We start from the raw sequence: 13837 nt of genomic DNA on the forward strand, positions 1-13837 counted from the left end.
ATGTTCAATTTAAGTTTCACTCGTTTTAAGATTTATTTATTAATTTACATTAGTATTTATTGTATGTTTGTTTGCATTGATTGTTTATTAAATTTCTGTTTGTTTTAAGTTTCATTTATACTTCAATAGGAAAATATTTCTTTTGTTTTAAGCTTGATATTCATATTCAATCTAAGCATTACTTGCTTTAAGATCTATTTATTCATTTATATTATTACTTGTTGTATGTTTTTGCTATGATTGTTTATTTAATTTCTGTTTATTTTGGGTTTTATTTATTCTTTAATAGTAATTTCTGGTCGTGTTGAGTTTGAATTTTAAAAGGTATTTGTATCTGCTGAGCTTAAGTTTAAAACGGCCTTTACTTTTCTTTGTAAAACTTATTTTTTGGAAAGTTTCTTTTTAAATTAATCTATACAAGATTAGGCACTATCCAAGTACTAGGGGTCTTGCCCTTGCTTTAATTATGTATTTCTCTGTTACATTAATGCAGCTATACATTATAGCTCATTTACTAATAAGCTATCTTCCTTGTCTGCAATTTATCTCCATGTATGATTGAGTGCATAACATACCAAGATATTATTTGAAATGTTTTTAAAAAGTGTATAATAATGGAAGAAAACACAATAATCCCATTATGACCATCAGGAGGGGGAGGGGTGTGGGTGAATTGTTGCAAACTTGACTGTAACCATAAAAAAGAGCATGAAATCACTAATCTGAAAATGGTTGAGAATTTTCCATGAAGGACTTCCCAGCAAAATTAAAAAAAAAAAGAATCAGAAACTAAATAAAAAAGCAAGTTCTATTGACTGAAAGTAAGAAGCAACATTAAAACTTATAATGAACCTAAATTATTATGCATATGAGGGGGTTTTATATGGGGGGATATATCAAAAGAATTGGATTTTTATGCTGATTTTAAATATGTAAGTTTCATCAAGTTCAGTCCAACCCATAAAATGTTACAAGTCTGAGAAAATGTGCCTTATTTATGAAATAGGGAGAAACACCCCTTTTACTGCCCTGAAATCCCTGGGGAAACAGCTGCAAGTTATGAACATTGCCCATTGTTTACATACAGTATTGGTTATTGGGAAATATACTGATGTTTTCAGGGGGATTTTTCTGGTGGGTGGGGGGAGGGCTTATATGGGAGGATATTTCCATGGATTAATTGTTCATGGGGGAAGAGTATTTCCATGAAGGGGTACTACATTTTACAGCACTATTTAAAAAGCAATAAGAAATTAAATAAAAAGCACAAGTTTTTTAACTGAAAGTAAGGAGCTACATTAAAACTTAAAATAAACAGGAATTATTATGTATATGAGGGTTTTTCCCCTTGTCAATACCTCAATCTTTTCACTGAAGTATTTTTAGTAATTTCAAAAGAGCAATTTATTCTAATTAAACAACAATAGTTTTTATAAGGATATCTATACAAGATTAGGCACTGTCCAAGTACTGGGGTTCTAACCCTCACTTTAATTATGTATTTCTCTGTTATAAAAAATGCCATTATACATTATAGCTCCTCTATTAAGTAAGTTATCTTCCTAGTTTGTAATTTATCTCCATGTATTATTGAGTACATAACATGCCAAAATATTATTTTAAATATGTTTAAAAAGTGTATAATAATGGAAGAAAACATGACAATCTGATTATGACCATCAGGAGGGAAGATGATGGTAAATTGTTGTAAACTTGATTTTAACCAAAAAAAGAGCATAAATTACTAATCTGAAACTGTATCTCTGTTTGTTCTAGCATGTTTTCTTCTGGAGAGCCCCTAGTCTGTAACTTTACCCTTTTGTTAGTTTTAAATGTTAACTAGATTGCAGTCTTTGTAGTCAATCTTAACAGGTCTAGTCCTAATAATCAGTCAATAGCCACATTTTCAGGCTCAGTGGGTTCAAACATGGGTTGTTCTTGTCTAGTTTCAAGTTTTCCATCTAGCTTTGTCTAGTTTCAGTGGGTTCAAAGTTTTAACCCCACGTTTGATGCACAATGCTTGATGCACTAGACAAGAACAACCCATGTTTAAAGATGGGCTGTTCAGAGTTCAGCAGGTTCTATCATAGGTTGTTCTTGTCTAGTACATCAAGCGTTTTGCATCAGCACATCAAACATGGGGTTGAAACCTTGAACCTGCTGAAACTAGACAAAAAACTAGAAACTTGAAACTAGACATGAACAACCTCTGTTAAAACCCACTGAGCCTGAAAATGCAGCTAATCTAAACTAGCTTGATCAAGAAGTAAAAGTAGAAACTTGAAACTAGACAAGAACAACATGTGTTCAAACCCACTGAGCCTGAAAATGCAGCTAATCTAAATTATCTACATCATGTCCAAGATGAGGAATCTAGCCTAGCCTACTGTTTATATTTATTAAAGATACATTGGTAAATTTTTACCAAATCTTATTATGGACTTACAAATAAAGTGAATATACTACTTGATGCCTTTATTTATGCTCTTTCCAAATATAATAATCATTTTTTTCAAAAATGAATTTTACCCCCACCCCTATATGTACCAATTTGGGGTATATATTTGCAAATTAGGGGGGGGCAAATTTTATTTCTGGTGTAAATGCGAGGAAAATTTAAACTTTAACATCACCCCCTAACGTGCAAATATATACCCTGAATTGTTATATATATATATAAAATATAAATTATTATATTTAGAAAGAGCAAAAAAAAGGCATCAAGTGGTATATTCACTTTATTTGTAAGTCAATAATATGATTTGGTAAAAATTTACCGCTACATCTTAATTAACATATTTCTAGAAGATGAATCACTTTTCAAGTACTAGGGACACTAGAAAATATATACCTAGTCCTCTTATAGGTGGGGGGGGGCAGGAAAGATTTATGGTCTAGTAAATATGAAGTTTTATCTCAGCATTTGAGCAACAGAAATGTTCCAACAAAATTAATTATTATATTTAGAAAGAGCAAAAAAAAAAGGCATCAAGTGGTATATTCACTTTACTTGTAAGTCAATAATATGATTTGGTAAAAATTTACTGATACATCTTAATTAACATATTTCTAGAAGATGAATCACTTTTCAAGTACTAGGGACACTAGAAAATATATACCTAGTCCTCTTATAGGTGGGGGGGCAGGAAAGATTTATGGTCTAGTAAATATGAAGTTTTATCTCAGCATTTGAGCAACAGAAATGTTTTTGGCCACAAAATTTTCAGAAAAATTTGCTTAATAACATACCCTATATTGGCCACACAGAAATAGCCCTTTTTAATGAAAAACAGGGTAGGCCTAAAACCTTGAATCTAATTGCTTCTATATTTTCTGGAGTAAATTTTTACCAAATCATATTATTGAGTAACAACTAAAGTGAATATACTATTTGATGCTGATTACAAATGTAATAATTATTTTTGTAGGAAATGAATTTTAGCCCCCCCCCCTAACCTAACCGCCACCCCCAAATGTGCAAATATATATCCTGAATTGACATATATAGGGGGGCTAAAATTCATTTCCAACAGAAATGATTATTATATTTGTAATCAGCATAAAAAAAGGCATCAAATGGTATATTCACTTTATTTGTAAGTCAATAATATGATTTGATAAAAATTTACCTTTTCTGGATTAAAAGGTTATTTCCTATTAATTCAAGTCTGGGAAGACCAAAAATGACATTGGAACTGGAAAGTTCCATCACTGAGTACTCTATTTCTATGCTAAGTGTAGGCCTAGTCAGAGGGAGAGGGGATGAAAAATCACAACTGTAATTTGTACACTAGGCCTATTTAGTGAATTGAAAGATCTATTCATCTAATTTGGGTCAATATATACCAAATCATATTATTGAGTTAGGACTAAAGTGAATACACCATTCGATGCCTTTTTTTATGCTGATTGCGAAGATAATAAGCATTTCTATTGGAAATGAATTCCCCCCCCCTATATATGCCAATTCAGGGTTAGGTTAGGTTAGGTATAGCCTAAATAGGGGGGGGGCTGAAATTCATTTCCAATAGAAATGCTTATTACATTTGTTATCATCGTAAAAAAGGCATTAAATGATGTATTCACTTTATTTGAAACCCAATAATATGATTTGGTATATATTGACCCTAATTTCAGTCTGGAGAGAACAAAATACCATCAGAATTGAAAAATTCCATTACTTAGTACCCTATTTCCACCCTAGGTGAAGTCAGAAGAAGTAAAAATACCATTTGTTGTATACTAAGGGGTAATAATATCATATATAATTGAAAGGTTATTTCCCAACAATTCAAGTCTGGGAAGACCAGAAACAACATCAGAATATATTTAACCAAATTGCAACTTGATTCACAGAGAACAGTGCCTGGATGATCCTTAATACAAGCATTTCAGGGGGTATAACCTGATGTTTTAAGAGAGTTGAAACGAGGAATCACATAGGCTAAAGCATATCATAACTTATGTAAACTTACAGTGTAATAAGTTAAAATGCCAAGTCTTTCATGGATAACAAACCATCTATACTGCCAACCTTGCATGACATTTGTCCATTTACTAAGAGGTCCTTCCATTGTAGGATCCTCCATCAGAAGGTCAAAAAAATATTTTTATTCTTTAATATGGATAAGATAATATAATCTATCACCACAATGACAAAATATTTGTTTTTTTTTCTAATTCTTCAAAACAAGAATGACCCTGTTGCCGTAAAATCACGAAATTTGATTTTATCCTAAACAATTTTGGAAAACACAGCAAGATTCAAAGAGTATGGGAAATTATAGTTTCCCATACTCTTTGTCAAGATCTTTAAAGTTACTATTTAAGGACACTTTCCACTAGCAGCCTATATTTACTTTCCAAGTCTATTCATTCTTCCCCATGTTCAAAATCATTTAATAGACCTGAGCACAACAAATTTTCTCGCTGACAGCCAATGGTAATTCGTCCCAAAGCCCTGACAAAAACTGGGGTGGCCCACAACTGAAAATATTTTAGCGACCCGCCAACGTTTTGGCACACCGGCGCACCACCTGTTGGGTCGATACTTAAATTAATGTACTTAAGTACAGATCCAAGCACTTAAATACATAATAAAAGAAATTTTCTGAAGAACACTTTAAGCATATACTTAAATACATTTTTTGTGTACTTATCGGTACTTAAGCACCAAGTACATTTTTTCTTGAACTTCTCTAAAGTCTTCTTGAAATTAGAACAAATTTCAAAATGTTGGGCTTATTATAAATGAAGAACAGGATTTTTATGTAGAATTGCGAAGCGGCTATTTTTGAGGCGGCAAATTTGAATGTAATTTAATGCTGATATTTCCTGAAGAAGTCACTGACCTGCTGAATATGTGAAAATCCAGTCCAAATACGAAATACCTCATACAATTTTACATACTGGAAATTAGAGTTGTCATCCTTATAGTTGGAACTACTTCCTTATAGTTGGAACTGGGTAAGCCATTTTTTGTAGCCAGTCCACCTTCACTCGCATCAGGCATTTGTCAAATACAAGGAAGAAGCAGAAAAACAGTCTTCTGAAAGGAAGAGACTCCTAATGGATGATGAAGGAAATGAAGAAAGCATTGAAGAGGGGGTACTTCAAGATTTGTGTTCTCTTCCAAGTACAAGTAGCTCTGAAAAGCTGCCAAATTATGAGAGAGCAAGAACCCCAAGTGGAGAATTTTTTGAAAATAGACTGTTGAAACTGAGTAAAAGCCAAGTTCATGATTTGATAGTCAGCTATGTAGTTGAGTCTACTTGCCCTTTAAGCATAGTTGGGAAACTTCAGAAAACTGGTTCAAGGATTGGCCCCATATGCAACCGTAATGACACGAAAAGCGCTATATTCGTGTGTTGAATCGAAATATATAACAATAAAAAGATCTTTGACTGAACTATTTCGTGAAACTGACTTATCTTTGCACAACTACTGACATTTGGAACACAAATCAAAAAAGCTATATAGATGTTACGGCCCATTGTCTTGACTTTGATTATGTAAGAAAGTACAGCAACAGCATAGATGATGTCGACAGTAAAATTTTTTATCTCCCAGAGCATTTGAGATGCTGCAGTCATGCGTGGTTGCACAAGAAGATAAGCGAGTATTTGTTAATGCTTCATTTCAAAGACCTTACCAATCAGCCATGTCCAAACGCCAAAGCATATGGAATGCAACAAATCATAGCACAAAAGCTGCCAACAAGTTTCTGGAAATTACTGGAGGGCACCCAGTCGTACCAAAAGATACATGCTGAAACTCTCCATGATGCAGTACAGCGTGTAGTAGACATATCTGATGCGGAAAAGTTAGCCAGTGCCTGTGATGAACTGACACTTCCAAAGTGGAAGCCGGCGTAGAGGGATCTAGGAGTATATGCTTATTACAGATCCATTGTGCCAAGCCTTAGATTTTTTGTAAGGCGAAGAAAATTGCTATCTTGGTGCTGTTTTGCCAGTACTTTATCGCTTGGAGACTAAACTAAAAGAACTTCAGAGTATCCGTATCCTCAAGCATGCTTTTGCCGTTAGTAGAGGCCATTTTAAGTGGTTTGCGTGAACACTTCTCGTAATGTTTTTTCAATGGAATTGGAAGAGAAAACCTTCAGTAAACTTGTCATAGCTACTTGCTCTCACCCAAGTTTCAAATTACGATGGTTGACTCCAGCCTAGCAAGGGAAAAAAAACAAAATAATAGACATAGTGAACTTAGAAATAAAAAAAGTGACCATGCTTGTCTCCAGTGATGTGCTGGCTGAAGGTGCTGAGAAGTCTGGTACAAATGAGACTAATGATTTATTTTCGTTTATCGAAGATGATGATGCTCTCCTCTCAGTGATCAAGAAGTAAATATAGACACTTGTCTCAAAGATGAATTTTTCAAATTCCTTCAAGACAAGAGGAGGACCCACGATTCTCTGAAAGACTATCCGAAAGTTGGAAAACTGTTAAGGAACTTTAATACCCCTCTACCATCATCTGCACCTGTCGAAAATCTATTTTCCGCTGCAGGAGATGTATTGACTGCCAAAAGAAACCGCTTAGAAGATGCTAAGTTTGAGAAGCTTAGCAAAGATGTCATGACTCCTCATTAAAATGAAGACTTTTTATCAGACATGTTTTTTCAAAGTAGTTGGATGTTAAACTGTGTTATTGATCATAGTGTTATAGCAACTGTTTAGACGAAATTTTCAAGGTTTAAGTTCAGTCTTCATGGACATATTCTGGCACAAGATTCTGGAATCGGGAATTATGAAGACAAGTCATATACTGACGAATCTGTCAATCTGACAAAAAAATAACCAGTCGTCATTGGTCCAGATTCCGGAATCTGGCACCAAATCTGTCAGTGAGGACTGAACTTCAGTGTTTAAAGTAAATATAATACATTTTTAACATTGGTGTGATAAGCTATGTTACCTCACTACATCCAAATGTAATAAAACAGCCATGTAAAGCTAATATTTTGTTCGTTCTGACTTCCATATCTTTCGTGAAGCGTTGACACCATCAACTAATTATTCTGATTGGTGATGCATGGAAGAAAATAGAATCGAGTTTCATTTTCCTTATTCCTCTTATCACAGCAACGTGAACAGTGCTTAATGTGGCGTTCAGACGGGCGACATAAGAAAAAAATATATGTAAAAGGTAGAAAAGTCTATTTTAAATAAAAATTGGATATGTCATGCTTGTTACGTCACCCGTCATGTTCACCCAATGAAGCCACTATGAAAGTCTATACTTGTATAATTTTTGGACAGTTTATATTTTTGTAACGAATGAGAAGCCAATTTTTTGTGTCTTTGTTTGCTATTAATTAAAAAAAACTTTTTCACAAAATAAGTTTTTCAAAAAAAAGTAAAGAACTCCATTAAACCAAAAATTAACAAAAATAGAATCAAATTATGTACCAAGTATACAACTATAACAAATAAGTATCAATAAATAAATATAACCCGAAATAATCAGAAATTAAAATAATTCAAACTCAAAACAAGCAGAAATTAATACGAGTAGGGTTCTAAACCTCATGCGTTCTAAAAGCTAGAATATAATTTGTAATCTACTGAAAAAATTCAACTGAATTTAGTGGAAAAAATGTGTATGGTCAGTTTAATGAACAAAATAGAATCAAATAATCTACCAAGCATACAACTACCACAAATCAGTATAGATAAAAAAAGGAAACCCAAAACAAACATAAATTAAAATATGTCAAACTCAAAACGAGCAGAAATTAATCTGAGTAGGGTTCTAAACCCTATGCTTTCTAAAAGCTAGAATATAATTTTGCACCTTATTCAAAATTTTTTTATAATGTTTTCACTTTTATACTACTACTACTACTACTAACAACTCACCGCAGCACCAACCCGCCTGAGGCCAACACAGCTACGCACGCTCCTCCTCCACCCCAATCTATTCAAAGCCTCCCTTTTTATACCCGCCCACGAAGTTCCCATTTCCTTTAAATCTTTCTTTATGACGTCCTCCCACGGCCCACCTGATGAATCTTTTCATTACCCAACGTCACCTTTTCATCTTCACTTATTCCTAGCCTTAGTGACTTAGTCTTCCTAACATTAATTTCAAACCAATTCTAGCACCCTGATCTAGCAAAACCTTTAAAAGTTCATTCATTTTGCTCACAGTTTCATCTAGGATGCTTAAATCGTCAGCATAATACAAATTTAGGAGACTTTTTCTTCCCCATTTGATTCCGTGGGCTCCCATTGCCTTTCCTGTGCTCCTTAAGACAGAGTCCATCAAAATGATCTATATAAAGGGGGATAGAACACAACCCTGCTTAACTCCTGATTTAATACGAAACCAGCTGCTTAACTCGTTTCCTACCTTAACCGCAGTGGCGTTATTCCCGTACATAGCTCTCATCACTTTAGTGCCCTTGTCTGGTATACCATACAAGGATAAAACCTTTACTAAAGCTCTTCTATCAACAGAATCGAACACTTGTTCATAATCTATAAAACTGAGGACCAAAGGTGTTTGAAAACTTAGGCACTTCTCAATTATTAGCCTAAGAGTGAAAATTTGGTCAACACATCCTCTACCTTTTCTAAAACCGCACTGCTCTTCCCTTAAAACTTTGTCTACGGCATCTCTCAGTCTAAAAAGTATCATATTACTAAGCAATTTGCTACCTACAGAGACCAGACTAATGCCTCGATAATTACCATGCTCACTTTTATCACCTTTCTTATAAAGTGGCTTAATTAAGGTTTTCCTAAAATCGTTAGGTACTTCCCCTTTTTCAAAAATCATATTCATAATCTTCAATAACTTATTTCTAACCTCAGATCCACCATATTTAAGAAACTCATTTACCACCCGATCAGTACCTGGAGCCTTATTATTCTTTAATCCTTTTAGTACTGTTGCTATTTCCTCCTCACAAAATAAATCTTCCTTCACATCCAAGGTATCACAAACTTTTTCATTTTCCTCTATATTGTTTCCTGTAACTCTATCTCGGTTAAGTAAGTTCTCAAAATGTTCGGCCCATCTCGCTTTAGCTTTTTCCTTATCGCTAATTGCCGCCCCATTCCTATCTTTAACTGGGACAAGTCCGGATTGACTACTACCTCTCAATTTGTTAACGTGCCAGTACAATATTTTACTATTATGCCGTCTAGCTGCATCTTCTAAATAATCGGCAGTTTTATCCATGGCCTCCACTTCACACCTCCTTAGTTCATATTTCAATGCTTTCTCCACTTTCTTTACATTTCTTTTGTTTTCATGCGATCTATCACTCAGATGGCTTTTAGAAAGCACAGTGTTTAGAACCGTATTCAGATTAAGTCTTGGTTACATCATGTGTTAGTTAAGCCTGGGCGTGAATTAAAAAAAAAAATCAAAATTAAATTTAAAAAAAAAGCATTTTCAACTATGACTAAGGGAGGGGGTAATTTTCCTCAGGGAGTATACTTAATGGGGTTTGAGAATTTTCCAAGAGAAAACACCTAAACCTATAGATAATAGCCTAAGCAATTAAAGTATTTCGGAAGGATAGATTGTCTTAGAACTCATCAAATTATTCATGTCTAAACTGTTAAAGAAGAAAAAAAAAGCCGATTCTAATGAACTAGCTTTGCTTATTTTTTGCACCGTACTAATTTAGACGAAAATGTAGCATTTACCTGGAAAATTTTGAATGAAAATTCTGTGAATGTGGAATAAAAACACAATTGAAAAATTAAAATGAAAAAGAAAAAAATTAATACCGTTTTTGACACATTTTCTTGACTGAATATGAATACATGCATTGTGGGGCGTGTAATAAGAATTTAGGCTCGAAATATAACTAACTTACACTAATTATTCTTCTAACATTAAACATTACCTTATAAGCAGTCATGTTAAAATTACTGGGAATTACAAAGTCGAATTGGAGCTCTCAAGAAGGGATGTAGCTCCAACATTTTATTGGGGGGGGGGGGGCAAGAGGGATCTCAATCCGAAAAGTCAATAGCATGGGCTATATAATCTTTTTTTCTCCAAATAATTGCCCGCCTGAAACAACGCCACTGCTTTGAAGGGTATTTTTAGAAATAGATATAATTATGAATACATTTTTCAGTAAATTCATTTGAATTTTTTCAGCTCTTTACTGAAAACGTTTGACACTAAGAGCTCAAAATCTTATTCTATGGCAAAAAAAAATTATTCTTTTTCTTTTAAATTCTTATGTAGCAATTCTTTTAAAAAATTCTTTTTAATGTTTTCACTTTTATAACTTTAAGAAATCAAAAATTAATTAAGATTTTAAGGAATAAATATCAGCATATGTATATTAAACTGACAATAGAGATTTTTTTTCAGTAAATGCATTTTAATTTTTTCAGGGAAATACAAATTATATTCTGGCTTTTAGAAAGCATAGGGTTTAGAACCCTATTCAGATTAAGTCTTGGTTACATCATGTCTTGGTTAAACCTTGGCATGAATTAAAAAAAATCGACATTAAATTTAAAAAAAATATATTTTCAACTATTACAGGGGGAGGGGGTAATTTTCCTCTTAATAGTATTCTTAATAGAGTCTCCTTCCGACAGTGGTGGATCCAGGGGGGCGAGGGGGGGGGTGCACTCCCCCCTAGCGTAGTCTAAAGTAGTGTAATTTACTTAATTAACCCAAGTTTGTGTTAATTAAACTTGCTTTTAACGCAAGTTTATCGAATCAACCCCGAATCAACCCCCCCCTAAATTGTTTTTATAGGATCAAACTATTTTGCCCCCCCCCCTAAAAAATCCTTTATCCGCCCCTACCATCCGAAAAATCAAGAGCATGGGCTATAGAATCATTTTTTCTCCAAATCATTGCCCGCCTAAAACAACGCCACTGCTTTCAAGGTTATTTTTAGAAATATAATTCATTATGAATACATTTTTTTGGCCATAAAATAGGATTTTGAGCTCTTAGTGTCAAACGCTTTCAGTAAAGAACTGAAAAAAGTTCAAATGAATTTACTGAAAAAACATGCATTGTCAGTTTAATGTACATATGCTGATATTTATTCCATAAAATCATAATTAATTTTTGATTTCTTAAGGTTATAAAAATGAAAACATTAAAAAAAAATTTTTGAATAAAGTGCAAAATTATATTCTGGCTTTTAGAAAGCATAGGGTTTGGAACCCTACTCAGATTAATGTCTGCACGTTTTGAGTTTGACATATTTTAATTTCTGTATGTTTTGGGTTTCATTTTTTTATTGATGCTGATTTGTGGTAGTTGTGGTAGATTATTTGATTCTATTTTGTTCATTAAACTGACCATACATATTTTTTTCACTAAATTCATTTGAATTTTTTTTCTGTAAAGTACAAATTATATTCTAGCTTTTAGAACGCATGGAGCTTAAAACGCTACTCATATTAATTTCTGCTTGTTTTGAGTTTGACTTATTTTAATTTATGTTTGTTTCGGGTTATATTTATTTATTGATACTGATTTGTGGTAGTTGTATGCTTGGTACATAATGTGATTCTATTTTTGTTCATTTTTGGTTTAATGTAGTTCTTTTTTTTGAAAAACTTATTTTGTGGAAAAAGTTTTTTTAATTAATTTCTGTTCGTTTTATATTTACAATGTCTTTTTCAGGGAGAAAGACAAAGCCTCTTCTAAACTTAAACAACCATCCCTTCGATAAAAACCTTGAATACCCCCTGGACATTTTTTACAATCCTTGCCCCTTATCTGTGGATTTGCTTCAACCCCAAAAGCCAGGTTATATGATATTTAGACTTGAATAATGAATCAGCTATCAGCTGGTTAACATCTCTAGGCACTTGCTATCGCCTGCTCTGTGAGTGACGTCACGAAATGAATATAGTTTGATTAATGGTGAATTGTGTGTGCTGTTATCGGAGGAAAATATTTGCAAAATAATAGAGTTTTATTGAGGATATACATTTCTGTCTTAAGGATTATGTGCCGTGACCAATTGACGCACAGATAAAAGATTTGGATCTTGAATTCAATTGAAAGTAGATTTAGGTGTTTGTCATCCCTAACAGCTAAGATTATTGCACGTTCGCACCAATGTGGGTGAAGATTTGGTGCTTTTTCCGGTAAGACAGTTTTGCTTATACAGTTTTGTTATTATTTCCAACATCAGAATGGTTAGAAAAAGAATAAGAGGAGTCGTCAGGATGAGGATTTATTAAGTGAGAATATGACGACAAGCACCCCCAATGCGTTTGAAATTACTCGAGAGTCACCGAAAACTCTGGCATTATTACAGACTTTGTCAGAGGATTTTTTGAAAATGATGGACATTTTGCGAGATATTGGTAACTCAGTCCGTTCAAACTAGAAAATAAAATACAAGCAATAGAATCGGAGCAAATGGCTTTACGGACTGAACTTTCAGGGTCATGTTCACGTATTACTGCTGTGGGAAATGAAGTTTCTATGCTGAAAACTCAAGTGGTTAACCTGCAAACGGAAGTGAAGTACTACAAAGAAAAGACTTTGTGTATGTCTGGTAGAATTATGGCTACAGAATATCAGCCGACGGAAAATAATGTGATAGTATGGAACACTGTTTGTGAAGACGAGGATCAGGCTAAAGGAATGTTTACTGAGTTATGTACAGACGGTTTGGCTTTACCAGTGATACCACAGTTTTCGGTTATTGAGATTAAAAAGGACAAGAAATATTTCAAGGTTATTATAAGCAACCGTGAGAATAAGATCGAAATACTCAGGAAAAAGCTTAAGGGAAAAATGATGCGAAGCCAGCAAAATATTTATGTGAGCGATGATGCCCAATTTTCAGTGAGAGTGGCAAGGAAAAGACTGTATGAAAAGGAATCGCGTCTTTGTTCAATCGGTATTACGTCATGGGTATCTAATACAGTGCCACTGTATCTCCAGTTTGAACGACCGGGTGGTCGAAAAATAAAGTTTACTTGCGATGAGTCGATTAATGAATTAGCGTATAGACTTCTTTCATCGGTAGCTCCCGGGGGCCAAACGTAATAATTTTTTTGATAGTTTTTTTTTGTTTTTTTTTGGTTTTATACATGTTTGGTTGAGCAGAAAAATTTTGAAAGTTTAGCTTGTGAAAATAAAAATGTTTTGTTGTTTTTTTGTTTGTTTATTTAAGAGTAAATATTTTTTTGGTTTTAGTTTAAAGGATAAATATGAGTAGGTGGTAGTAGGCTACTATGTTGTCAAATGGATGTGCTTGTTATTGTGGCGGAATTCCTCTGTGTGTTAATGTGTTTTTCTTTTTGTTTTTATTTCCTGTTACTTTTTTCTGTAATTTGTTTTTTTAATCTTTTTTCTTTTTT

General features: G+C 33.5%; 1 protein-coding gene across 1 annotated transcript in view; it reads right to left on the bottom strand.

Moving 5' to 3' along the window:
* The window catches only part of LOC148946718 (oxysterol-binding protein-related protein 9), a 159889-nt gene extending 155205 nt beyond the window's left edge, over window positions 1-4684 (bottom strand). Inside the window, exon 1 of the mRNA XM_089096347.1 lies at window positions 4476-4684. Coding sequence (XP_088952473.1) covers window positions 4476-4589 — 114 coding nt within the window. The 5' untranslated portion in view covers window positions 4590-4684. The remainder of the gene's footprint in view (window positions 1-4475) is intronic.
* Window positions 4685-13837: the final 9153 nt, after the last annotated feature.

This window comes from Artemia sp. Qi Xiang Cuo, chromosome 11 (genome assembly GCF_049724085.1).
Source record: "Artemia sp. Qi Xiang Cuo chromosome 11, ASM4972408v1, whole genome shotgun sequence".
NCBI lineage: Eukaryota > Metazoa > Arthropoda > Branchiopoda > Anostraca > Artemiidae > Artemia > Artemia sp. Qi Xiang Cuo.